Source organism: Cadophora gregata (genome assembly GCF_030347475.1).
Source record: "Cadophora gregata isolate MNR1 chromosome Unknown scaffold_4, whole genome shotgun sequence".
Lineage (NCBI taxonomy): Eukaryota > Fungi > Ascomycota > Leotiomycetes > Helotiales > Ploettnerulaceae > Cadophora > Cadophora gregata.
In genome coordinates, this window is record NW_026695927.1 from 2,125,964 (window position 1) to 2,150,125 (window position 24,162).

Genomic DNA, 24,162 nt, shown 5'->3' on the forward strand with positions numbered 1-24,162 from the left:
TACTGCATGTCTTTGCGCAACAATGCAAGCTTGTTTTGACGACATTGCTCTGAACCTCATTTGTGTTCTATTCTGTTGAAATTGACGCTGACGCTTTTTTTGAGTTGTATGGTGTGGTGTCTACGAGAGCATTCTCGAGTCAGAGGTGGGGATTAAATTGTGCGAGCTGTGCCAGGAATCCCCTCTTCGTTGGTAAAAGTGGATTTTGAAAGGAGTGAAAGGGAAGTCAGCTGGAGAACGGGCAGTATCCTGCTAGAGCAAGAGGCAAGAGGAGGTCACGCCTGGTTTGTGTGTGGAAGCTCGGTCAGAGCACAGCATCGCCAAGCAACTAGGAGTCAACAAACTCTACAATGTCACGAGAAGCTGTGCAAGCTGCCCACGAGGCAGTGCATCCTCCAGAAAATGCAAGCAGTTTGTTGAAGGAAGAATTCTCAGAAGTTACACAGCAGATCCGTGAAGATGGACGACATCACGAAATAAGCGAGACCGTGAACGACAGTCTTACGAAAGGCCGGCCAGGAAAGGATGAAGCAGATCTAAAAGAGAAGAAGGTCCTAGAAGGTGATGCGCAAGAGCAAAAGCCGGGCCATGTTCAACCAGAACGCTATGAAGAGCAACATGTCCACCAAGTCTACGAGCAAATCGCCTCCCATTTCTCTTCGACACGATACAAGCCATGGCCTATCGTAGAGTCATTTCTACAATCTCTCACTCCTGGCTCAATCGGTCTCGATATTGGTTGTGGTAACGGAAAATACCTCGCTGTCAACAAAGACGTCTTCATCATCGCCAGTGACCGGTCCACCAACCTCGTCAATATCGCTACTCAGCACGAACCTCATGCGGCAGTTGTAGCGGACTCGCTCTCACTTCCTCATCAAGATGGGAGATTCGATTTCGCAATCTGTATTGCGGTAGTGCATCATCTCAGTACGCGGGAAAGGAGGGCAGAGGCTGTAGGTGCTATATTGAAGTGTTTGAAGGGTGATGGGAAGGCATTGGTTTATGTGTGGGCATTGGAGCAGAAGGGGAGTAGGAGAGGATGGGATGAGGGCGGTGAGCAGGACGTTATGGTGCCGTGGGTTATGAAGAGTGGTAAAAAGAAAGTTGAGGAGGGGGCGGAGCCGGAGAAGACTTTCCAGAGGTATTATCATCTATATAGGAAAGGAGAGTTGGAAGAGGATGTTGTGAATGTTGGTGGCGTAGTGGTCGAAAGTGGATATGAAAAGGACAATTGGTGGGCGATTTGCCGGAAGGGAGGGTGAGAGGAGGGAAGGCTTGGCACCGAAGACCTTCCTAGGAGAAGAGGGCGGGCTTGGCTGATGAGGGAAGCGGCTGTTGTCCATCCATGTTGGTGGGGACTGACATATGCTGTTGGGTCATTCGGATCTTACTTGAGAGCCGAATTGAGGTACTAAGTGCTAGGTGCAAACGATATAACCTGGCACCATGTCTGTCGAACAAACGGTTGTTGAAACCAAACGGTCAAATTTCAAACGAAACTGTTCGACATCAAACCTGGTCGAAAGCTTCCAGACCCTTCTGCAGATCACTGATCCCACCGGATCCAACGCGACACGCAACGAGAGCGGCGACAGATGAGCCATTAAAGGTACAATTGAAGAGATTTTATTCATTAAAGCCTGTGAGGGCATCTGTTTTGATGTAGAAAGCAAAAATGGGCTTTATTTTAACAGTACAGCTTCCTAATACAATTCTAGAAAAGAAAACCCCAGACACCAATGGTTCTTCAACCCAAAAAAGAACCCTATGCAGTGTATGCTGTTCATCGGGGGATATCATCATGCAATGCCATGCCATGCTGTTCGATTCCAAAGCCAAAATCAAACACGAGAGAGCCAAGCCACTCTCTCGCAATCATCATCATCTATCCATCATATCAGCGCCGACCCAAACCTCCATTCCACAACGCCAGGTCCAACAAGATTCAACCATCAAGCAGATAGTCATTACCTTCGTCGACTCGTGTCCCTGGGGCCCATGTCTGGACTTCTTCCTCGCTTTCCTTCTGGTCGATTCCCACCCATCATCCCAATCGAAGGTAGCATCGGTCCTGGACTTGGATACCCTCCTGACATTGGCATCGACATTGCGTACGCCGGGGTGCTGTACGGGCTAACCCCAGTTGTCATCTCTGCCACGCTGGGTAGCATCTGGGCGCCGCGTCCCATTCCCATTGCCATGCCTCCACCTCCAATTGCTGCCAACGCAAGACCATCACTTGGACTCGCGGGTGGAACCGACCGCGGCGTGCTCTCCCTGCGCGCAGCAATCGTTCGCGCTGGTCCTCCTCCTGGCGCCTTCGAAGTGGAGCTGCTTTGAGCGGTCGCGGGCCTGCTGAATCGACCTGGGCCGGGTCCTGGTCCTGGTCCTGGTCCCTGAGGTCCACCCATCACGCTGGACTGTGACTGACTGTGCGAATGTCCTCGCGACGGTGACGATCGGTGGCCTTGCGGTGGTGCGTCTGTCGAGAAACTGGACAGTGAGAATGGAACTACTCCTGCCCGTCGAGCCATGTCTGCTTCACCTAGTTGCCAGTGCATTGCCTCTGCTGCTCGCCATGGAACAGCCATCTCTTCTGCAACCTTGGACCACATTTCTGGCTTGAATCTGTCCAAAGTTAGTGCTTTGTGATGGACGACAAGAGGTGCTACAAGGCTCTTCGTCTCCTCAATTGGATTCTAGGTAGGGGTACTACCTCTCGTAAAGTCTTGCAAGCTTGTTCTTGCGCTCTTCGTCCCATTCGCTCCGTCGTTCCAGGTAGTTCTGGTAATGAAGTCGACAACTGATTGCACTGCGTCCAGGGAGCCTCTTTGAGATGTCCTCCCACTTCATGCCACTCCCTCTCAGTTCAATAATTAGAGCATCCTCCTCTGGGGACCATTTACTCTGCTTTTTGGCGGGGGATTCCGCTGGGTGGGGAGGCAGACTGCGCTTGCCACCAGCGCCAGGATTGGCGAGGGCATAGGAAGAAGGCTCCGGTTGTCCACTGGTCGACGGTACGGATGTTGATCGCGTGTGGTGTCTATGGGTGGGCGAAGTTGACGCAGACTCATTAGAGTCCGGAGCCTTGAGGAGGAGGGAGATATCCACGGTGACGGTAAGTAGTCGCCGGTGCCGTACACGGCTGACGGGTCATATGCACAAAGAGCGGCTTGGGTTGTAAGGATTGTATTTTGCTGTGTAGATCTAGATTGTGGGATGGACGTAAGATGAGGCCCGATCGATAGTCAGACGGCTTTTGAACGAGTGTTTGGAGTCTGGCCGCCAGTTTCTTCGCCGCCTTTTGTCGAGTAGAGATGGGGAAGGATCTCAAATGCAAGGAGACTCTGAAAGAAAGACTTGACAGTTGAGATACCGGCCACTGACGTGAAACTAGAAAGCAACTTTGGAAAGCTTGATGGCTCAGGGCATTCGGCAGACAGAATCTTGAGACGAGGCACTTCCGATGAGGACAGCGTTCCTATTTCAGGCCCTCAGAGTTAAGAAGCGTGGCTCGCGTAGATCGTGACAGCCATCCATGTGATTGGCAAAAGGACGTCTGAGATGTAGCCAATCGCAAAAGATGAGACGAGAGGTGAGGAGAATGCCAGCGCCAACAGACTATCGGGAAAACACGTCAAGAGGTGCTGGAAGGGACAAGGAGCTTGTTCGAACTGGAGATCTTCAGGCGGCGGCGGAACATGGTTGTAGGTCTAAGTATACGGTCTGTCGGGAAGATGCGCGAGGCACATGGAAGGAAGGTATCCATGGTGGGGGAGAGGCAGAGCAGGGGGTCAACTAGTGTGGAGTGAAGTGGAGTGGAGGAAGAGCTGCTAGGGGCTTAGGGCGTGGCCACGAATTCATGCATGAACTTGAGTGTGAAGGAAAGGAATGCTTGCTCTCTCGGCTGCTGGCCCATAAATTGGTGGTGCAGGCAGTAGGTGAGGATGAGGACGGGGGTTGCCTTCGTTAGGGCAGGGCAGGGCAGGGCTCGGAAATGTTGGTTGAAACCTGCCGCGGTGTTGTTGAAACTCTTATAAGGTCCCAGACTTCTGTGCAACCCCTCGCACCCCTCGACACCGTTTTGAGCGGATGTCTGTGCGCAATCTCAACATCACAGACATCTATTGTTGCATTGTACCGCTGCTGAATCTGATTGTTACTTTAAGACGAAGCTTGTCGACCACCCTCCAACGGGCACCCATGGCATTCATGGGCCATGCTCTGGAGCCAGAAGGCATGACCAGCTGGCAAGCACATCAGATCTTGGATCGCCAGCTTGGGCCAACGAACTGGCGGTCAAAGGAGCAAGGGTGCCATTCAAAGGCCCCAGGGATCAAGGTATGATCTCCATGGCTTGCAGCGCTTCAACGAGGCTGCCATGAACCACGATCTTCGTTGTTGTTGCAGCCGGGTAGCAGTCGCCGAGTTGAGCCAATTGTCAAGCCGCCCCAAAATGCGTCGGTGGTAAGCTGGGTGGCTGAAAATGGATGCCATGCTTGTACATGGCATCCGGTTTGGGCTGCGTCTCCGAATAGAAGCCATACAGTATAGTTTTGGTGCCTAAGTAAAGCAATATACCTGTGCTGCGTTGTCAAGCAACCAAAAGGGTCACTATAATTCTCCGTCGTTTGCAAGGGGGCCGGATCCAGGTGCCCAAACGAAGGACAGACACATTTAGCGTTTGCCTGCCTCGATATTCATTGTGCCCTCATTCCCATCGGGACTTCACATTTCGATATAGCGGTGTAAGTGCGCCAGTGCTGGCAACCGACTGCCATGAGTCCATGAATGACATAACGGCAGTGCAGTCCATCGCAATGGGTAAGAGGGGAGGGCGGCCAGGTCGAAAGCCTTCTCGAAAGGAAAGGCTGGCGGGACCAGGCATCCCTGAGTAAGAAGCGCATCAGCGGACGGCAAACTGACTAAGGGGCGATGGTTTTCTCGCGGAGAAGGCGTTTGCAGAAACGTGAAATGAAAATAAAGATATCTTGGCACGCCGAGTTTCTCGAACTCTATCCCATGGTAGCGGTGAGCTATGTATGCAAACCACGAGGGGTTTTACAGTAGCTCGTCCAGAAACGCAGGATGCAGTGGCACCGGCACCGTACGTAGCTCCAGGACAGGACAGGACAGGACAGTAGTAACACTAAAGCTACCTTACCTGAGGTGTGTTCTTGCAGACAGCGACCACGAGTATCAGACGAGGTGCCTGGCCAGTGGCCAGTGGCCACAGCGGACCAGTGATCGAGCTGGCCTGGACGTTGGGCTGGGTTGCTGATGCAGCTACTACTGGCTGCGCGCAACCTCGACCTCAAGCTCACCTCACCTTACCTACTGAGTGGGTTGGTAGCGAGTCGTAGCACGGCCTGTAACCGTACCGTAGCCGACAAGGCGCTTCTGCTGGGCTGGCTTACCTATGCTATGCCGTGCATTAGCAGCCCGCATTAATGGGGATGCCCGTGCTGTGCTGCTGCTTCTACTGCCATTAATTACCCTACTGGTATTGTTGTCGCTCGAGCCAGGCGCACAAACGCACGCGCACGAAACCTGCCTGCCTCCCTGCCTCCCTCATGGCATTTTGTGACACAAGGCACGCAGCGCTGTCTGTCCTGCAGAAAGCCGTTATGGAGGCTCGTCCGTTTGCTGGAAATGACAATGGCAATTGTTGTTGGACCGTCGAGAAGAGCGGTCACGGTCACGCAGTACCTAGAGACGACACACGACGAGCAGCTTGACGTCGGCGAGGGAATGGAAGGTCGGTCTATCAGCCTAGATCTGAGCTCTAGTTTCTAGTTGCAGAACAAGTGCTCTGCAGCAACTCTCCGAATTTATGCCTTGTCACAATTCACGACCCATTATTACTCCCCTCGAACTTTGAAGCCGTCATCAGCGTGCTGCCCCGCTAAAACGTTCGCAAGCATGAAAAGAAACGGAAAATGCCAATCATGATGCTGGCTAGGTGATTTGTGTACAGAAGACAGACTACTTCACGCGATTTGCCGGGCGGGCCTCACCAATAGCCTCTTACTGCGAAGCATAACAAACGCGAATATGACGTTCGGAATTGATCACATAGATCATACGTAAGGAGATATGATTGCCCCGTCGCCAGTAGGATAAAAGATTCATATCTGATATGCTGGGATTCTCCGCGAGCAAGCAGTGGGGGAGACTTCTCTAGGCCACGGTAAAGCGCATCTTCACGACGCAACTCGCGTGATCGCCGCTCCCTTTTCAGGGCTGGAGAGTGGAAGCAACGTCTCCAAGACCCTTGATGTTTGAGCGGTGAGACTGTGATGGCAATGACACTCAGGTAGCCGGCGGCTTCTCAAGGTTCTGGGGCCATTTCGGGAGCAGTAATAACAATAATGAGCTGGACACCTGCACACAAGCCATTTGTGTCCATTCCTCATCTCTGAAGCGTTCGAGATCATCATACACATGGCATGGTCAGGGCAGAGCATGGCGACGGCCAGCCTCCTGCAGGGACTGAAGATTCATGCTGGGCCCGCATTATTGAAGAGGGGCAATAGAGCATAGGCCAATCGATATCCCAAGATAGAACAATTGATTGATCTGCAAACGGGGCCATTGACCAATAGGGGTTTTTGAAAGGGGAGGGTTGCAGTAGGCAGGTTGCGGGCATGAGCCCTTTAAACTCCGCCTGAGCGTCGAATCATGAAACCAGAGGGAGCACTGGGAGCTGAACTGGACTGTCAGACTCATGCTTTCTTTTGATCCTGGGACCACCGAGGCGAACGGAACACTGATGGGAAGGGACGATATTGACCGAGAGCGGGATGTGGACGCGAAGCAAGACAGCGGCAGAGAGAAAGCAAAGAAAGAATCCACACGTATGCTGTCAAAACTCAAGAAGGCGAGAAAAGAAGAGATGTCGTTGAGGTCTGAGGATCCGCTCGTCGGTACCAGAAAGTGCCTTCTGTGGCTGGGCAAGGCCAGGGTGGCTGGAGGCTGGAGGCAGTGGTGCGCAATTTGCAATCTCGGCTGACCCCGAGATGAAGATCGATTTAGATTTACCTTAGATGAGGATCCCGTGATTGTCACAAGGGCTGAACTTTGGGAGAGTTTCTTAGTCGATTGACTTTATGATATTGGCCGAACAGAACGATATGGCAATACTGGCTGGACAAGTGTGAATAGTACAGAATTTAATGTAAGATGTTTACAAGCACTCCCAACCTCAGAGAATGTGTTTGCGAAGAAACTCAAACGTTCTCGAAGATGAAGCGAGGTCGATGTTCCAGCTTTGAGCGCTAGTGAGATTAGATTGTGAGGACTCTGAGGACTGTTTGAAGCGAGCCAGCGTTGCCAGCTTGCCTGCCTTGACCCGGACCTGGACCTGGACCTGGACCTGGTCGTCGCACCCATGCCAGCCAGCCTTGTCTTTTCTGACGAACCCCATCTCTGATCGCATCCGTATCCCTTCGTACAGTGCAACCACTCCGTGCCGCGTGCTCCAGACATCAAACAAGGTCACCCTAATCCAGGCGTCTCCATCCCACCACGCCAGAATCTTCCGCTGACGAACTACAGACCTAAGCCGCGTCAGATTTGAACGTCCAAAGCCATTCAAGCCTCCTCCTTTTTTGTCGACTCCGGCCATCTTCCCAAATCTGATCAGTTTTGCGAGGCACCAAGCAAGATGAGCTTGCAAACAACAGGGGACATACCCCTCCAGATCACTTCCGAGAACTCCTCTTCAGAACGTCGGATCACCCCATCATGGACCATCGGCCAGCTCAAGGCAAAATTGGAGCCAGTCACCGGCATCCCACCCCTATCGCAGAAGCTCATCTTAAAGCTCGGTGGCCGTCAACCTGTTCCTATTGAAGCTGTTGACGAAGAGAACACACAGCTAGGAAACTTTCCCCTGGCGCCGTATGCTGAAATTCACGTAAGTTTTGAGTTCCTTGTTGTCGCTTTACGAAACATGGTGACACTCCTTCCCCCGGAAACTAAGTCCCTAGTGGGACCGTTGGGCCAAGGATGAGGTTCATGGAGAATACAAAACAAGGTTAAATTGGCAAGCCAATTGAGCACTTGGGATTATATCGATTGTCTCTTTGTTGCGGTTCGGGTTGCACCTTCAGTTGATGTATCAGATATAAGAACTGTGGCGCCGCGAACGATATCCACCATCCTGCAAACTGATGGCAGGAGTGTTTGATCTCCTCTTTATTTCGGGACTGAGGACGAAGCTTCTGGAAAATCGGCTCTCAAAATGCAAATTCTGGCCAAGTCGGGTTTAACTGCCGTGCGGCAAGTTCTGTTTGGTATCAATGATCGTTTTTGAGGGACGGTCGGTTTGATGTCCCCATCAGCCGCCACTTGCACGAACTCAAATGCTTGCTTCATCTCAATTTTATCGTCCCAGGGCGCGCGGGCTAATTCTCCACCACTTGCAGGTCACGGACACCCGGCCTCCTGGAATACGCCCAAACTTTACCGATGCTAGTAAAGTTGCCAAGTATGAAATGCCTTCGGAGGAGTATGAGCGGAAGTCCGATAGTGTTCTTGCATGGAAAAAGGCAAACAAGCTTGGTCGTTTCGACCCTTCCGCGCCATCCTTAGAAGAAGCAAAATTGCAAGCGATTGACGCAGAAATCAAGAATAGGGGGATCGAGGTTGGTAAGAGATGTAGAGTTGGCGAGGATGATTCCAAAAGAGGCGAAGTCATGTATGTTGGTGATGTTGAGGAGATTCCAGGTGGGCTGGGCAAATGGGTCGGCGTGAAGCTAGATGAGCCAGTTGGCAAGAATGATGGCAGTCTAAAAGGCAAGAGATACTGGGGCAAGGACGGGGATCCAAAGTTTGGTGTTTTTGTCAGGCCAGAGAGGGTCGAGGCTGGAGATTTCCCAGTCATCGACGATTTAGATGACATGGATGAAATCTGAAGCGTTGATGCTTCAGCAAATTTCAGCCATGAGCTCAAGTCAACATTGATGAGAGCTATGTTGACAGGGCGAGCCCCGTTGAGTTTCTCCACCTAGCTGCTCACAGCAGGACTTAGGAAACACAGTGCTCTTTAGCTATTGCGAGCAACCCAAAAGCAATCATTTTTGATCTACACCGTCGCCTCTAGTTTCAAGTATTCAAGAAGCCTCTCCACGAACCTCGTAAGATGAAAGCAGTCGGGTTGGGGTCCTCCTTACTATCACGTGACGTTGGCACCACACGACGTTCCATTGGTTCGACTGAGCGGAACGTCTTGCTGTGTGTTGTCTTTGAACTATAGCAAGCAAAATACCTTCAGACACTGTATTGAAGTAGGTAATAATACAGGTCGCGAATATCAATATCATCAGGGAAAATTTCAGGAGTAAACTTACTTGAACAGACTTACACAATTGAAGACTTGGCATCTGCAACCTCGTGGCGAAGTAGTTCGCAATAGTTCCACAATTTGAGCAATTATACTCTTGTGCTTTCAGGACATCTTCTTGGAAACTGATGAATTTGGAGATAGTTAGAGGAGGTATGCCAGCTGAATCACTGCCCTCAACTCTGTCTATATTATTCCATGCTTACCAGAAATCGCCCAGTCGCGAATCCTACTCTCTCGTTAGGCTGCAGGAATCGTCCAAGATATAACCAACCCACTTCAACCCAACAGCACCCACTACAGCACGCATTTCGGTACTGGATTTGCAGTATATGCAGAGTACCCATTCTGTCATCCTAACGTTGATTTCTGGGGCCCGCCAGTCCTCTTTCACCTAACCACAAAACAACTTCAGCATGGCCCCCAACGCTTCAGACCCGAAGGATCTGAAGCTGGTCCTTAACCTAGCACGACGACGCGCCCTCTCCGTTCTTATGGGCAGTATAATTGCACACATGCGCTCCCAGATAGAAACTTCATTCAACGGACCACAGACAGAAGCCGCACCCCTCTTCCTTGGAGGCAGCTCTTCACGTGACGACTCTGCATCACCCTCACCTTCGCCTCTCGCCTCGCCCTCTCTCGATCCAGAAGCAGAAGCACGGCAACGACGGCTAGAAGCTCGTCTCGAAAGATCTCTATCCACGCCTAAGTTGCAAGAATTGCAGAAAAATGCTCTGTTCTATTTCGATACTTGGGCAGCAGAAGTGCGAGGCCAATTTAGGAAGATTTGTGATGGGCCTGATGATCCGAGATCTGAGCAGAGGAGGAGAGACTGGATGGCAGCGAGAAATCCAGCACCGCCTCCATACTCGGCCGAATCGTCAGACGTGAAAGATGTAGCAGCAGAGGTCTTGGCTGAAGCAAGAGAGATGCAAGAAGCGAAGGATGTATCGCTGCTGCAATCTCTATACCACCCGATCCCGACTCGTCTAAATACGATTTCCAAAGAAGATAGAACGTGTGTGGTTAGCGGCTTAGTGTTGCTGCTTCTAAGTTTGGGGCACTATTCAGCACATTCGAGAGTATTGCTTTGTCATATCACTTCGGCTTTTGCTCTACCCTTGAGTGTCCTCACGAAAGAGGAGACTGAAATTGCGCAGACGTTGTTGCTCGCATCAAAGACTTTGACAGCTGATGCCGAGACGAAGAAACGACAAGCTGAGAATGCCTCGTCCAGGCGGTGGAAAGTCGGACTCGCTTCTGTGGCCGGAGCAGCTGTCATTGGAATCACAGGTGGGTTGGCTGCACCTATCGTTGCAGGTGCTATCGGAGGCATCATGGGAGGCGTTGGTCTGGGTGGTGTAGCATCTTTTCTTGGTATATTCGCTATGAATGGTGCGTTGGTGGGAAGTCTATTTGGAGCTTTTGGGGGCAAGATGACTGGAGAAATGGTCGACAACTACGCCAAAGAAGTTTCGGACTTCAAGTTTCTGCCTCTTGCTTCTGAATGGGGCGAGCATGGAACGAAAATAGATGCTGAGACGGAGGGGAGGTACGTCTATCCATTTCTGCCAAACACCGGAAGCAATTCGGATGCTGACGAGACCGAAAATATAGGAGGCTACGAGTTACAATCGGTATCAATGGTTGGTTGAATGGCAAAGACGATGTTATCAAACCCTGGCGAGTTCTTGGGCGAGAGAGTGAAGTCTTTGCTCTCCGCTACGAAATGGAAGCTCTGATCGCACTCGGAACGAGCCTCGAGAACATGGTATCATCATACGCCTGGTCATTCGTCAAAGTCGAGATTCTCAAACGAACCGTCTTAGCTACGCTGTGGTCAGCTCTCTGGCCAGTATATCTCCTAAAAATGGCAACAAGTATCGACAACCCCTTCGCCGTTGCGAGAAACCGAAGCGAGAAAGCGGGTGAAGTTCTTGCCGACGCACTTATCAACAAAGCGCAAGGTGAGAGACCGGTCACGTTGATCGGCTACTCGCTTGGCGCGAGGGTGATTTATTCTTGTCTCAAGTCGCTTGCGGAACGGAAAGCTTTTGGTTTGATTGAATCGGTCGTTTTCATTGGTGCGCCCGTCCCAAGTAGTACGAACAACTGGAGGGTGATGCGGTCTGTTGTTTCCGGCAAGATCATCAATGTGTATTCCGAGAACGACTATATTCTAGCTTTCCTTTACCGAGCGACGTCGATTCAGTTTGGTGTCGCTGGTCTACAAGAAATCGGTAACGTAGAAGGTGTGGATAACTTGAACTTAAGCAAGGAAGTCAGTGGTCATCTAAGATACCCGAATCTAATTGGTAAGATCCTCAAGAAAGGCGGATTCGAGGGTATACTGGTAGAGGACATGGTCATTGAGCGAGACGATGTTGCAGAAATACAACTCCTTGATGAAGAGCATGAAAGGAAGAAAGGTGCACAAGAACTAAGCGGGGGCTACGACGATGACCTAATCAGTCTGATGGATGCTCAGCCACCAATTGCTGAACTTGAAGGGGGAAGCATGAGCATGGGTCAAGGGTTTGATCCAAGATCAAGGAAAGACCTTGATACGGAGCGTGTGCATAAGGGATGGGATAACGGAATGGACGAGTTGACGTTCGGCTTAGCAGGAATGGACATGAACAGACCAGAACTAAAAATGGCTTTGACACAACCACCACTCCAGCCACAACCTCAACGGCCCCAACCAAAGGAAAAGCCTCCTCAATACATAGAAGTCGACCGCGAGCGTGAAGTAATGGATATAACGCAAGGCGTATCCGGCGTCAACTTCTCCGGCCCGACCCAAGACCGTACCTACGACTCAGATGACAGCGACGGCGGTATCCAGATGATCGACAACGATTCCGATTCCGACGGCGGAGACCTGATGGAGGTACCTGGTGTCCCAATCCCTGATGATGAAGTTTATGGACGGGAGGAGCCGAGAGATAATGGGAAGGCGGCCATGGTCTGGGATGAGCCGAAGAGCAGAGGGACGTTCCCACAGGAGAGGAATGATGGGTCGGGGTCGGGGTCATCCAACTCAAATGAGAGGGTGGTCTCAGATACACCTCCAAGTGTAGACTCGGCGCAGAGTAGATCACCTGCACGGATGGGGAAGAGAACGACAGCGAAGGATCTGGGACTTTATTGATCTGACGGTGATCTGTGATCTGTTGGGCGTTAGACATATCGGGGAGTCGGGTGAAGATTTTGCTTTAAGGTATCATGGTAATCAGGGATTGTTATTTCTACCTTTGGGTCTTATTATATATCTGCAGCCATTCTTTCCCTTGCTTCGATGCGAGACGCTTGCCTCAATTGTCATGACGGCATTCATATACTAATTTACAGTCTTTCATGTGACGTTGACACCGGCCACAGCATAACCTCGACCAATTACTAGAATACAAAAATTCCGAATGTACAAATCGCAGAACTGCATACCCTGAGCGTCGACTAGCGTTTGTTACAGTATACCGTGTAAGTACACGATGCCTCGGCTGATTCGAACATGTTTCAACAGGCGCCGTTCCCGCGTGAGCTAGCAGGAAGCCGATGCCTTCAGGTCTTTTCACTCTGCCCAGTCAATATCCCACTAACTTTCTCAAATCTGTCCAAATAATGAGGAAATACATCAGACGAAAGCATCTTGACCCTCTTTACGGCTTAGCTTACAAGCGTTTCAGAACACTACTTCTTAGTGGGTGCTGGAAGACCCGTTTAGCCGTTTCAACAATTGTGTCTAGGTTCATCTGAGCTTGGGCATTTTAGGGAAGGGAGAAGAAGATCAAAATCGCGAAAAAAAGACGGCATTTGTTGCATTGTTTGCCAGACCTTTATCACTTGTGTTACATCTACTACCACAATCTTTGCCCCTCCCTATTCGGTGCTTTTGACAGAGGTTGTTAGATAAGATCGCCAAGGCACATCGAATATAGGATGACGTTTCATACGCCACCCCAAAGGTTATTTATACTATTACAACCATCACAGTTATCCACAAGCTTCAAATCCCGGACGGCAGGATGTGAACTCTCCCAAGTCCATGTCTCCGGAACAACGAGTTGCATAATTCTCCCCGCCGCGATATGCGGCGTGTTAAGAACGAAAAGTTGTTAGCTACTTTCAGACTGGTGATGCGACAAGTCTTGCTGGACGTAGCCATACTTCTGAGCCGTGCGGTTTCAGACTTCAGTTTCGAGAACCAAACAAAGTTTCTAGCTCCCCCACAGCTCCCGGCATACACTAACGGCAGCATTGAAATAAGAACCTTGACAGCGGTTCCCTGGATGGAAGTGACAGCCGCGGTTTTGGTTATCTGGACCCAGGACTGGGCCGCGGTTTCTCGGGTGAGATAAAGTTTCTCGGAAAGTTGATGCCGTAGCAGAGGCCGGATCATTGTCCGTGGTTACCTCGGAAGTTGAGGAGAGGTTCATGCCATGTTTCTGAGCTTTCGGTAAGTGGACTCTGTCAATGTTTGGGTCTGTGTGTACATGCATGAAGAACGTCCCAAGGATCTCGTACTGGCATGCATGATCGTGAAAGCTGATTAACTCTAATGCAAAGTCTATATGGCATGTTCTTACGGCATATTGGTCCAAGATGTAGGTGCAAACATGCCGAGGTACACTGCTTCCAAGTGCATTGCTCCATGCAGCTGCTTCGTTGATCAATGCCTTCCTCGATTCACATTGTTGGGTTTTCGTGAAACATTCATTGGCTTAATTGCATGCTCCGGCCCACGTAAAAGCCTAAATATAATCTCTTTAAGTAATAACAACTGTCAATTCGGTGAAATGCAAAGATCGCGATATGTTCGAAACAGCTCACATGGCTCGTAAGCACAAGCCATCACCGCAATTGGCTTTTTGAGTGACCTTGAGCGCTTTTAATGTACTTTAAGTTAAAAGTCCTTGCTGTTGGTTGGGATCTTTGGCATGGAGAGCTGAACTCACCAGTCCGCTGGTCAAGGCATATTAATTATGTTCTCATTTTCATCAATAGGCTGGAGGAGTCAACCTCCGTGAAGATTTATTACCTAAAAGCCTAAAGTGTAAGATCTGAAATGGATGAGCACCTCCAATCGCTTGCAAACTCTGACTATTTGGGGAATGATGACTCTTTTGACCTCGCTCGCTTAGCTTATTTACATATCAGAAGGTTCGACTTCCGAGGTTACTCGATCTGAGGTGCTCAGAACTTATAGATGGGTAAATTCAACGTCACTCTATCATAGCGCGTAGTAAATTCATAACCACCCCGATTGACATGAAGGGGCGCTTCGCTTCCTACCTCACGCGACCGTCGCGGTCTCGGCTAAAAATCAACATCGCTCCATCAAAACAAAAGCAAAAAAATTCGCGACACCCTCTGTCAACGAACAGAGAAAGAGAAAACACTGCTGAAATGAATATGAATTTCAAATTAAAGCCAAAAGATAAGAACAAACTCAACGATTAGTAGTTATCTCCGTGAACAGAAAATATAGCAGGGGGTAGGCGGAGATTGAGGGATTTCTCGACTCAATCACCACTTACGCCCAAGAATAGGAGTTGGGAAACCTGCACGCAACCCATTATACACCTTGAGAACTTTGCAGTTCAGAAGGCTGGAAGGGTTTTGCTTATTTGGTTAGATATCTATGAAAAAAAAAACATTTGATGGTTTACGTGGGGTCGCTTCGGTTGCTGGGTGATATGCCGCTCACGTCACCCCCCCTTAACCCCTTGGCCACTTGGAACAAAGGAATCGAGGCTTATTTAGTCTATGAAGCTAGTTCAGCATGCTATGCAGTCCATACGTCTCTAATGTTGCAATGTAATTCGTCGATTGAATGATATTGTTTGCCAGGCATACTCTGGAGGTTTGTTTACTTGTTCCTGTGAGGGGCAGTGTGAATTTCGGCCTCAGCAGACGTCAATACATCAGAGGTAAGCACTGGAATAGCATTCAAATCACGATATAATTTCTTCATCCAGCTACGACTAAATGTTCAAAAACACATCCACTCAAGGACCCCATTAAATCCACCCGATTGACTTGACCCCTACAAGGTTAAAATGCCAACAAAGCACCAGCTGCAAGTGCGAGTCCTTTCAATCCACCAAACACAACGTGATCGGCTCCGCCAGTGAACTGCATTCCTCCCGCAGTTGTTGTTGGCGTGTACGTGACATTCGAAACAAGAGTTGGCTCGTAGGTCTTGGAGCTGGAGCTGTAGCCGGGAGTGTAAGTTGGGGTCTCTTTGGCAGAGACTGCTGTTGGAGTGGAGGACTGGACAGCAGTCGGTGCTACAGTGGCGACTTGGGACACGAGACTATCGGTAAGGCTATAGGCTGCAGCACAGCTCACGAGATCCATACCCTGTAGTTGTTAGCATGAGAATCGTTCAGAAAGTTCTGGAGGGTATACATTAGGGCAGCACCAAGTATTTCCACTGGTGTCTGATGTGCAGAAATAGCCGTCTGAGCACGAGTCTAGAGTTCAAGTCAGTATCATGATACCGAACAGATCAAAAGTGGAGAACTTACTTCCAGTACCATCAGGGCAGCAAGACTCGTTAATGGAGGGATCATAGCAGTGAAGAGCGTCATCTGTTGAGGCACAAGTGATGTAGGTTGCACCGCATGATGAGGCACAGTCCGTTCCAGGACCACAATATGTTTGCGTGGGTGAGTATCCAGCATCTTGGCGTCTACCGAGGCCGAGCATAGGATTCTTGGAGACAGATCCGAGCTTGTAAGGAGCCGGCTCTGCTGCAACGAGTGCCGATCCCAGGAGGAGAAGCGTGGCAAGCATTTTGAGGAGAATTCGTGCGTATGATTTGTGCTGTGTTGAATGTGATAGAGAAGCGAGCGTGTAAAGAAAAATCGGCTTTGGAAAGAGAGAAATTGAGAGTGACTGATGCAAAGGGGGTAGGTGGAATGGAAATACTTATAATTTCCTCCTACAGGCAGCACTGATCAACTGTAACTTTGATCAGGCATTCTCATCTGTCCGTTGCCGTGCATCTCGAATCCTAGAGGCTGGAAGCTATCAGCCAGTGGAGGCGAAGCGAAAACCTCGTGTCCAGTTACTCTTGTTGTTTTTGCGGCTGAGGCAAACAATCTCGGCAAGTTTTTCAAAGAAACTTTAGATCAAGGGCAGTGCTCAAGGTGTGTAGAACCATGCTACAGCTCCGAGTCAGACAAGCCTAGATGCAGTGAGGCTGCAGACTGATTTCGTTGAGTTGTTGCTCGAGCACATAGCATTCAATTTTAGATATGATTCATTAAGTATTGGTCTATCGACTGCTGGTGTCGCGGCGATCTGGCGAATGAGTTGACAATATTCCAAGTACAACACATCTCTCTCAAAGCCACCTCGGCGTCAAAGACTCAAAGTTGTGCTCGTTGAGCAGTCCATAGCACGGGATCAAGATCTTGGCTCGTTCATTGTCCATGGCAGGCACCGAATTATAAATAGTAGAAGGATTTTCAGCCCTGTCGGAAACAAGCGTTGAATATCAAGTCTCTGCATCGTGATTTGCTGTGGTCGTTTGCGGCAAGGCTGATTGAGGCGCCTCATGCAAGCCGCCGGACCCTTCTGTAGGATGGGCCAATCAGCGGATAGTTGACTCTGAGCCATCGTTAGGCGACGAGAGAACGGATCTGGTTACATTTTTCGGGTTCTTCCGAAAGTAGGATGATTGTAACATCGCACTTCGGTCTCCAATTTTGTAGTTCTCGTGGGGTTGACCAATACAAAGCTCACCTTGGTAGACACTCAGCGAAGAGAATCAAATGGCCAAGACTTTCCTCATCACTGGAGCGACTGGCAAGCAAGGAGGTGCTGTCATCGATGCTCTCCTGGCAGCTTCTCAGAATGCTACCATCCTCGCCTTAACCCGTAATGTCCAATCTAAATCCAGCAAGGCCCTCTTCCTCAAAGCACCTGATCGAATCAAGCTACTAGAAGGTGATCTCCAAGATTGCACAGCGATATTTGCCAATGCGGCTTGCATCATCCATGGGGTCTTCTGCGTGTCCATTCCTGATATGGGCTTTCGGGCAGATAGCCAAGGTGAGGAACTCAGAGGGAAGGCTTTGGTGGATGCAGCCCTCACGAACGGCGTGCAGCACTTTGTCTTTACATCTGTCGACCGACATGGTTCGGATTCTGATCTAAACGTCACGGATATCCCGCATTTTATCAGCAAGGCGAACATTGAGAAGTACTTGATCGGAAAGTCCAAAGGGTCGCAGATGTCTTGGACAATCCTGCGTCCAACAGCCTTCATGGACAACATAATTCCAGGCTTTGCGGGGAAGATCTTCCCGACAGCCTGGAGAATCAGTCTTTCTCCAAAAAAAAAAAAAAAACTTCAGCTTGTGTCAACGAAGGACATTGGCCACTTTGGTGCCCAAACATTGCTCAACCCAGAGAAATATTCCGAACGCGCCATCAGCTTGGCCGGTGACAATCTGACATTTGAAGAAGCGAATGCTGTATTCTTGAAGAATATTGGCCATGAGATCCCTCAAACATATAGCTTCATTGGTTGGTTCCTACTATGGGCGATCAAGGACGTCAACTTGATGTTTAAATTTTTCGAGGACGTTGGATACAATGCAGACATTTCTGCGTTGAGACAAGAGCATCAAAGCCTCATGAGCTTCGAAGACTGGCTGAAGACGAGCGCTTTCGCCTCCAAAGGTGAGTCTATCCGCTTGTCTTAATCATCGAATCAATTAATCGCGTGGCGGCTGACATAATGGAAGACTCTTAGAAGATTCATATGCTTGCATCTGTTGATTTGCTGGACCTCGGTCTACCAGTTTGAAGTTTGATTAGCGGTCGCTCCCTGACTTTGTGCTACATCGTACCTGTGTCTAGGTTTGCTTTCGTGGTACACAGCGTATGGATTTGTCTGGGGCCGGAGATCTCACCGAGTTCGTCGTTTGATTGATCGTGCTGGTAACTATGGTCGTGCCACTCCTTGGTAATATCTAATAAAAGCTTTCGCGTAGTTCCAATACTCCGGAGACGAGTCTCCCTCAAGCAGAGGAGTAAGACCGGTCTCAACATGGGACTTGAATCCGACTCGTAGTGACTTGTGGACGGATACTTGATCATCAGTCATGTCGTACTCACTGCGATCTGCAGCATCATCATCGTGACGAGTCGTATTCCAGAATCTCTCTCGAAGTTGACCATAAATAAACCAGTCGGTCCGTGAACTGGGTAATTATAAAGGCCGGGATGGTCTAGTTGCACCACCCATGGCGTCTCTAAAGCTGGATTAGATCAACACGTTGTAGTACTTGGTAGATCTTGTGATAAACTTTGGAATTCTGGGAACTACAACGCACTGGTAACGTAGACTGGAGTTGAAAGATCGATCGTCACTTAGGGTTGCTCCTTCCAGATGGGACCTTTGACTTTCGTATATTGGTGACTCCGCTACAGAAAAATTCAAATTCCCAGCATTCTTGGTGCTTTGAGGTCCAGAAAGTCACTCTACGTCGCGGCATGGATTTTGTCTGGGGCAGGATGTCCAACGTCACAAAGGTCCTGGCCGTCTTATGCTTGCTTTCAAACATTTCCCATGTCGGAGGCGTTCCCTCTGCTCGAGCAATGCAATGTTGCGCTGAGATTGCCGGGAAAACTCGTTTAATCATACAGAGTTGGCCAACATCTCAATTCAATACTGACTACGCTCACGCAAAGTCTCATTACTGGTCGAGTGCGAATACAGACGGGACCCCTGCCTGTGTTGTGTTTCCTAGAAATGCTCCAGACGTTTCCGCTATCATTCAAGTACTCTTGCGATATCCAGATGTTGGTTTTGCTACTAAGAGCGGCGGACATAATCCAAACGTTGGATTTGCAAGTTCCGATGGCGGAGTCCTGATATCGATGTCCCAATTGAGTACCACGACATTGTCATCGGACCAGACACAGGCATATCTCAGTCCTGGAGCAACATGGATGGATGCTGTTGGTGCACTGGAGCCATATAATCTCACCATTGTTGGTGGACGTGTTGGTGACGTTGGTGTCGGAGGGTTGCTCGTCGGGTGTGGGTTGAGCTTCTTGAGCGCACAGTACGGCCTTCCTTGCGACAACAGTAAGCTGTATCTGCGAGATTCTGGGACGAACTGCTCATCTTGGCTGACCATATCCCATAGTCAACAGCTACGAGATAGTTCTATCAAATTCGGCGATCGTCAACGCGAATGCCAACGAGAATCCTGACTTGTTTTGGGCTTTGAAAGGAGGTGGAAACCAGTTCGGTACAGATTGCCCGCCGATTCGAGATGTCTATCCCTTATCATGTATCTGATGGTTTACCAGGAATCGTAACGAGATTCACCGTCAACACTGTCCCTATTGGACTGGTAAGTGTCGATTTCCCGAAGCGAAAGTATTCTGTCTGATGATTTCAGGTCTGGGGTGGGGTTCGCACATACACCAGATATGTTGCACCCCAAATACTGGCTGCAACGCAGAACTTCACGGAGAATTTTCCTGATCCTCGAGCTGCGATCATTGTGACTTTCCAGACGCTCGTGAACACCCTCGACCAGTTCTTCGCTATCTTCTTCTTTTACAACGGGCCGATTGTTCCACGTGGGGTATTCGACGCTTTCAATGTCATTCTTTCAACAGGGGACAGTGTCAAAACACAGTCATACAGTTCGTTGGTGAGTAAGATAGCCTAATACAAGAGCACAGTGCACTGACTGGTCTCTCAGCTCATCGCCAACGCAAATTTTGGCAGCATATATGGCCTTCGATATGACCTTCGAGTAAGTCAGCCACTAGAAACCATAAACAGTCTTGCTTACTTGCTCAATAGGGAGCAACGATCCCAAATTTGTCAGCACCGAACGGTACTGATCTCGTGGTCGCAAATTTCAATAACTTTGTCTCTTACGCGACAAGCAGGGGCCTCACTGGCCTGCTTCAGCCAGGCTTCATCTTGAACTTCATCTACCAGCCTGTACCAAATGCCATCCCGGCTGCCTCAGCACGAGTCAATCCACTGGGAAACATCCTCGGCCTCTCACCAGATAATGGCGATCACATGTGGATGGCAGTAACCGTTTCGTGGCTTACAAAGCTCGGAGACACAGACGCATACCGCGTAGCGACGGAGATCATGGACAACGTGGTGAAATATACGAAGCAGACATACCCAGGACTACAAGGCTCCAATTTCAAGACAGGACTTGCTGATGATGGATATCAGCCCCGTACATTCATGAACGATGCGATGGCTGACCAGAAAGTTCTTCAGGGCTATGGGAATGACACATATGCAAGATTGAAGAGCGTTCAAAAAACGTATGATCAGATTGGTTTCTTTCCTTCAAGAACTAATGGTTTTAAGCTCGACTGAGTTGGATTATTCGATGCGCACGGGTGATTGCACACAGTACTTTGACAATCTGTTATTGGATTTGCAATTGGGTTAGTTTGGGGAAACAGCTTGACTTCAAGTAGGAAATTACCTTGAACATCATGATCCGAACTCTGATAGCAAGCGAGAAGTGACTGCCCTGGAATTGCGAGCCGTACAAAGCTGAGTCGTGGTATTAAGCACATCTGAGGTTATTGAAGAACATATCGAAGCTTGAGAATCTCCCTAACTGTGTTCTAAGTCAAGATTCAATGAAGCTGAGGTCTGTCAAACCTTCTTCTTTGATTATTTTGCATTTTTGTTCTTCTCTAGCTGTTGGCCAGCAGTTCATGTATAACAATGTATCAACTCCAATGCTATGCTTTGTGAAAGTTGAGTGCTGTCCCTCCCAATGCAAGTGGTGTCTCTGTAAATACCCACCCGAAAGATACTTTCCTATTCAAACACCAGGCTCTGACTTGATTTTTGCCCGAAACGCCATCTGGTCATCCTGAAGATCTGTTAGTCATAACATGCATGGAGCAGCTTCCAAAGACTCACTTCTGCCTTTCGCTTCCCTAACACTGGCTCAGGAGTTCCTCGCTTGATTTGGGTGGTAACGTCCTTCGCAGCCTCTGCATAGCAGCTTGCGTGATAGATCCTACCACCAACATTGATAGCATCCATCCAGACAAACTCCTGCGCCTCATCAAGCCACTTCATCTCAAACTTCTCCTGACAGATAGGGCAGATACTGTTCGCGAGAGCTGGATCATCCGGAACGGGCAGGTATTGAAGCTTGGTGCTGGCAGCGGCGGCAGCTGTGTTTTGGGAAGGCTCCGAAGAGATTACACCTGATTCACCTTCGACTTCACGGGATTTAATCCAGTCCTATAAAAAAATGAGAATAGATTCGGTCCATTGGTTTGATATTGATACTTACCAGTTCATCGACATACCAACTTCGGTGCTGACCTCTGGCTTCGGCTTCATCCATGCGCTGTCTAACGTGGAAATGCCAGTCCATGTGAGCAGCTTTCTTCTTTTTGCTCTCCGGGTCAGACTGGAAGCGCCTGCCACATTGTGTACATGGGGCACCAAGACCTTCATAGAGACTAGATATGAGATGCGGTCGGGGACTATGGATGTGAGCACGGATTGCTTTAGAGAGTAGCGATAGACTTACATTTTCAAGGAAGTGGCCTTGAGCACAACATCATTAGGAATCGAAGCGAGCGGCGTCCGTGAAGTCGGAGGAGTGTTCACGAATGCTGGAGGAAATCCAGGTGGGAAGCCTGCAGGTGTAGGATTAAAAGCAGCTGGTGGCGGATTCGGAGTTGATGTTGAAGGCAGCATTCCAGCAGCCCGCAACTTGTCGAGTAGCGAGAGAGGTTCGACTGAAACCCCATTTGACGGAGGTGGTTGGTACGGTTGGGCTTGTGTTTGCGGTGGCGACCGGACAGAGGTAGCCTGCACGGGAGGTGTTTGAGAAGTTGCAGCTTGCCTAGCTAATAGTGCGGCAAGAGCACCAGGACCAAGAATTGAGCTCAACGTAGGTTGCTGAGCGGGAGCTGGTGCTGGAGCTGGTGCTGCTACTGGAGTAGGAAGTGGAATCGGAGATTGTATTTTAGGTGCAGGTTGAGGAGCTCTAGACAGCTGCGCAACTTGTTCTTTAATCAGGGAAATTTGATCAGGTGGTAGCTTTTGGCTTTGCAAGATGGTCTGAAGATCAAGCAGCGCTTTGAGTTTCGTTCCTATACTAGTATCGTGTGGATTCTGAGGCCACTCTGCTCTTGAAGATGCAATGAGCTTCTCAATATCACTGTTCAACTGTGCTATTCCATCCTCAGCTGAGCTACGACCTTGAGCAGGGCCCTGCTGCTGTTGCCAATATCCCGTGTTTGCAGGCGGCGGAGGGGAGTATTGCTGGCTTGGTGGTCGCTAATATCTGTTAGTAACTATACAACACTGGCAAATACCAGGACTTACAGGAGGCAATCCATAAGGTTGCTGGGCGTTCGGTTGGTTGTACTGCTGCACACTTGATTGGCCGTGTTGCTGTCCATTTGGCTGGGTATATTGCTGTCCACTCACAGGTTGACTGTATTGTTGTTGAGGATAGTTGGGAAGGTAGCCGGAGGGTTGTTGTACAGGGATCTGTTGACCGGGAGGATAGTTCTGCGCTTGATATCCCGGAGTTTGATACCCTGGAGCTTGGTATCCTGTACTCGGTTGGGCAGGTCCTTGATATCCAGGGGCTTGATATCCTTGAGTTGGCTGTGGTGGTGGTGGTTGTTGGTAGAGGTTCGGAGGGGTCGGTGTCTGACGATATGGAGCTGGTGAAGGACCGGGTCGGCCTCGACCAGGAGCCTGACCTCGCGTGTGCTCTTGATGGGCTTGAAGAAAGCTCGTTCTGGCTTTAATCAGAGCGTTCTCAATTGGCCGTGTTACTTCAGCAGGGAATACAGGTCGAGTGTCCATCGAACCAGGGACAGGTTCTTTCCAGGTCCTCAACATCTCAACCATCTTTGACCGGGTGGCATTGTCAACTCGTGCATAGCTATCCATAAAAACTGCGAAGATATCGCGACCGAAGAAAAGGGTATATGGTGTGCCAACATTTTTGACAATAGAGTCGAGGACATAGAAGGCTGGGAGCTTTTTGGGCGGAGCGACCTAAAACATGGTAAGCAAAGATGCTCTTTCTCCGGACCTCGCAATTCGTACCTGTTTGATATGTGCCTTCAATACCTCTGAGATGGCCAGTGCCGCCTCGGTATTTTCTCTTGCGATAACTTTTTCCAATCAGCCACTGATAATATTGAACGTGTTCGAACGTAGAGGGAGTAGCAAAAAAGAGGATGCTTCAGTCCTTAATACCACCTACCTGTCAGATTGCTGATTTCATAGCGCGAATTCAAGTTCAAGTCGAGGAGTGCATGTTTGAAGTCCTCTGCGACTTCATCAGAGGGATTTCCATAAGACATGACGGACGATGAAGAGCCAAAAGAAGATGCAATGGTTGTGAGATGTCAAGACAAAAGAAATGCTTCTTGTCCGCCGACCACGACTGGAAACAACTCTTTTCAAAGACAGCTAACTAGATCCATGCGCAAAGATATTCAACTCTGAGTAGAGAACTAGAAGTGTGTATTTGAAGACTGCCCAATCCTCCTTGCCCGCCAACTTGATTGTCAAACTGGACTGTCAGCCTTGTGCTGTTTGCCAGATCCCCAACACAACCCCTGCCCATACACTATGGTTCGCGTTCGCGCCTTTCGAACTATCGTACAGTATCGCGCCGTTTTCCGTTATTGTTGCTCGGTCAAGGTGTTGAGTCGTTGAGGCATCGAGGTAATAGAGCGATAGTTCAGTTGTCCCGAAAGAACAGAGGTCTTGATCTGGCATTGGATTTATGGCCGTA

General features: G+C 49.5%; 8 protein-coding genes across 8 annotated transcripts; 5 read left to right on the plus strand and 3 right to left on the minus strand.

Moving 5' to 3' along the window:
- Positions 1–350: 350 nt before the first annotated feature.
- Positions 351–1,265, plus strand: TRM9 (tRNA methyltransferase, has a role in tRNA modification; the record flags this gene model as incomplete). The annotated part of the gene is made up of 1 exon (XM_058504003.1): positions 351–1,265. One exon carries the CDS (start codon positions 351–353, stop codon positions 1,263–1,265), a length of 915 nt encoding a protein of 304 aa, XP_058360716.1.
- A 705-nt stretch (positions 1,266–1,970) lies between these two features.
- ONS95_010414 (uncharacterized protein) lies at positions 1,971–2,856 on the minus strand (the record flags this gene model as incomplete). The annotated part of the gene is made up of 2 exons (XM_058504004.1): positions 1,971–2,631; positions 2,720–2,856. 2 exons carry the CDS (start codon positions 2,854–2,856, stop codon positions 1,971–1,973), a joined length of 798 nt encoding a protein of 265 aa, XP_058360717.1.
- Positions 2,857–7,189: 4,333 nt separating this feature from the next.
- On the plus strand, positions 7,190–9,137 carry ONS95_010415 (uncharacterized protein). Its single transcript, XM_058504005.1, has 2 exons — positions 7,190–7,921; positions 8,433–9,137. The coding sequence occupies exons 1-2, from the start codon at positions 7,670–7,672 to the stop codon at positions 8,919–8,921; spliced, it is 741 nt and encodes a 246-aa protein (XP_058360718.1). The 5' UTR covers positions 7,190–7,669; the 3' UTR covers positions 8,922–9,137.
- Positions 9,138–9,259: 122 nt separating this feature from the next.
- On the plus strand, positions 9,260–12,748 carry ONS95_010416 (uncharacterized protein). Its single transcript, XM_058504006.1, has 2 exons — positions 9,260–10,904; positions 10,970–12,748. Exons 1-2 carry the CDS (start codon positions 9,766–9,768, stop codon positions 12,504–12,506), a joined length of 2,676 nt encoding a protein of 891 aa, XP_058360719.1. The 5' UTR covers positions 9,260–9,765; the 3' UTR covers positions 12,507–12,748.
- Positions 12,749–15,409: 2,661 nt separating this feature from the next.
- Positions 15,410–16,153, minus strand: ONS95_010417 (uncharacterized protein; the record flags this gene model as incomplete). Its single annotated transcript, XM_058504007.1, has 3 exons — positions 15,410–15,718; positions 15,767–15,831; positions 15,886–16,153. 3 exons carry the CDS (start codon positions 16,151–16,153, stop codon positions 15,410–15,412), a joined length of 642 nt encoding a protein of 213 aa, XP_058360720.1.
- Positions 16,154–17,136: 983 nt separating this feature from the next.
- ONS95_010418 (uncharacterized protein) lies at positions 17,137–18,122 on the plus strand (the record flags this gene model as incomplete). Its single annotated transcript, XM_058504008.1, has 2 exons — positions 17,137–18,049; positions 18,115–18,122. 2 exons carry the CDS (start codon positions 17,137–17,139, stop codon positions 18,120–18,122), a joined length of 921 nt encoding a protein of 306 aa, XP_058360721.1.
- Positions 18,123–18,362: 240 nt separating this feature from the next.
- ONS95_010419 (uncharacterized protein) lies at positions 18,363–20,738 on the plus strand (the record flags this gene model as incomplete). The annotated part of the gene is made up of 6 exons (XM_058504009.1): positions 18,363–19,463; positions 19,525–19,629; positions 19,691–19,734; positions 19,783–20,040; positions 20,092–20,145; positions 20,196–20,738. Exons 1-6 carry the CDS (start codon positions 18,866–18,868, stop codon positions 20,736–20,738), a joined length of 1,602 nt encoding a protein of 533 aa, XP_058360722.1. The 5' UTR covers positions 18,363–18,865.
- Positions 20,739–21,415: 677 nt separating this feature from the next.
- On the minus strand, positions 21,416–24,131 carry ONS95_010420 (uncharacterized protein). The gene is made up of 5 exons (XM_058504010.1): positions 23,626–24,131; positions 23,466–23,533; positions 22,728–23,414; positions 21,925–22,679; positions 21,416–21,877 (listed from the first exon to the last, which is right to left on the minus strand). Exons 1-5 carry the CDS (start codon positions 23,723–23,725, stop codon positions 21,619–21,621), a joined length of 1,869 nt encoding a protein of 622 aa, XP_058360723.1. The 5' UTR covers positions 23,726–24,131; the 3' UTR covers positions 21,416–21,618.
- Positions 24,132–24,162: the final 31 nt, after the last annotated feature.

What these genes read in the sequence shown, in the direction of transcription:
- ONS95_010415 (XM_058504005.1), top strand. Translation starts at nt 7,670, where the DNA reads ATGAGCTTGCAAACAACAGGGGACATACCCCTCCAGATCACTTCCGAG. An exon ending in CGCCGTATGCTGAAATTCAC is followed by an intron (nt 7,922 to 8,432) that starts GTAAGTTTTGAG and finishes CACCACTTGCAG; the next exon opens with GTCACGGACACCCGGCCTCC.
- ONS95_010420 (XM_058504010.1), bottom strand. Translation starts at nt 23,725, where the DNA reads ATGTCTTATGGAAATCCCTCTGATGAAGTCGCAGAGGACTTCAAACAT. An exon ending in TGAAATCAGCAATCTGACAG is followed by an intron (nt 23,534 to 23,625) that starts GTAGGTGGTATT and finishes GATTGGAAAAAG; the next exon opens with TTATCGCAAGAGAAAATACC. An exon ending in TGAAGGCACATATCAAACAG is followed by an intron (nt 23,415 to 23,465) that starts GTACGAATTGCG and finishes ACCATGTTTTAG; the next exon opens with GTCGCTCCGCCCAAAAAGCT.
- ONS95_010416 (XM_058504006.1), top strand. Translation starts at nt 9,766, where the DNA reads ATGGCCCCCAACGCTTCAGACCCGAAGGATCTGAAGCTGGTCCTTAAC. An exon ending in GATGCTGAGACGGAGGGGAG is followed by an intron (nt 10,905 to 10,969) that starts GTACGTCTATCC and finishes CCGAAAATATAG; the next exon opens with GAGGCTACGAGTTACAATCG.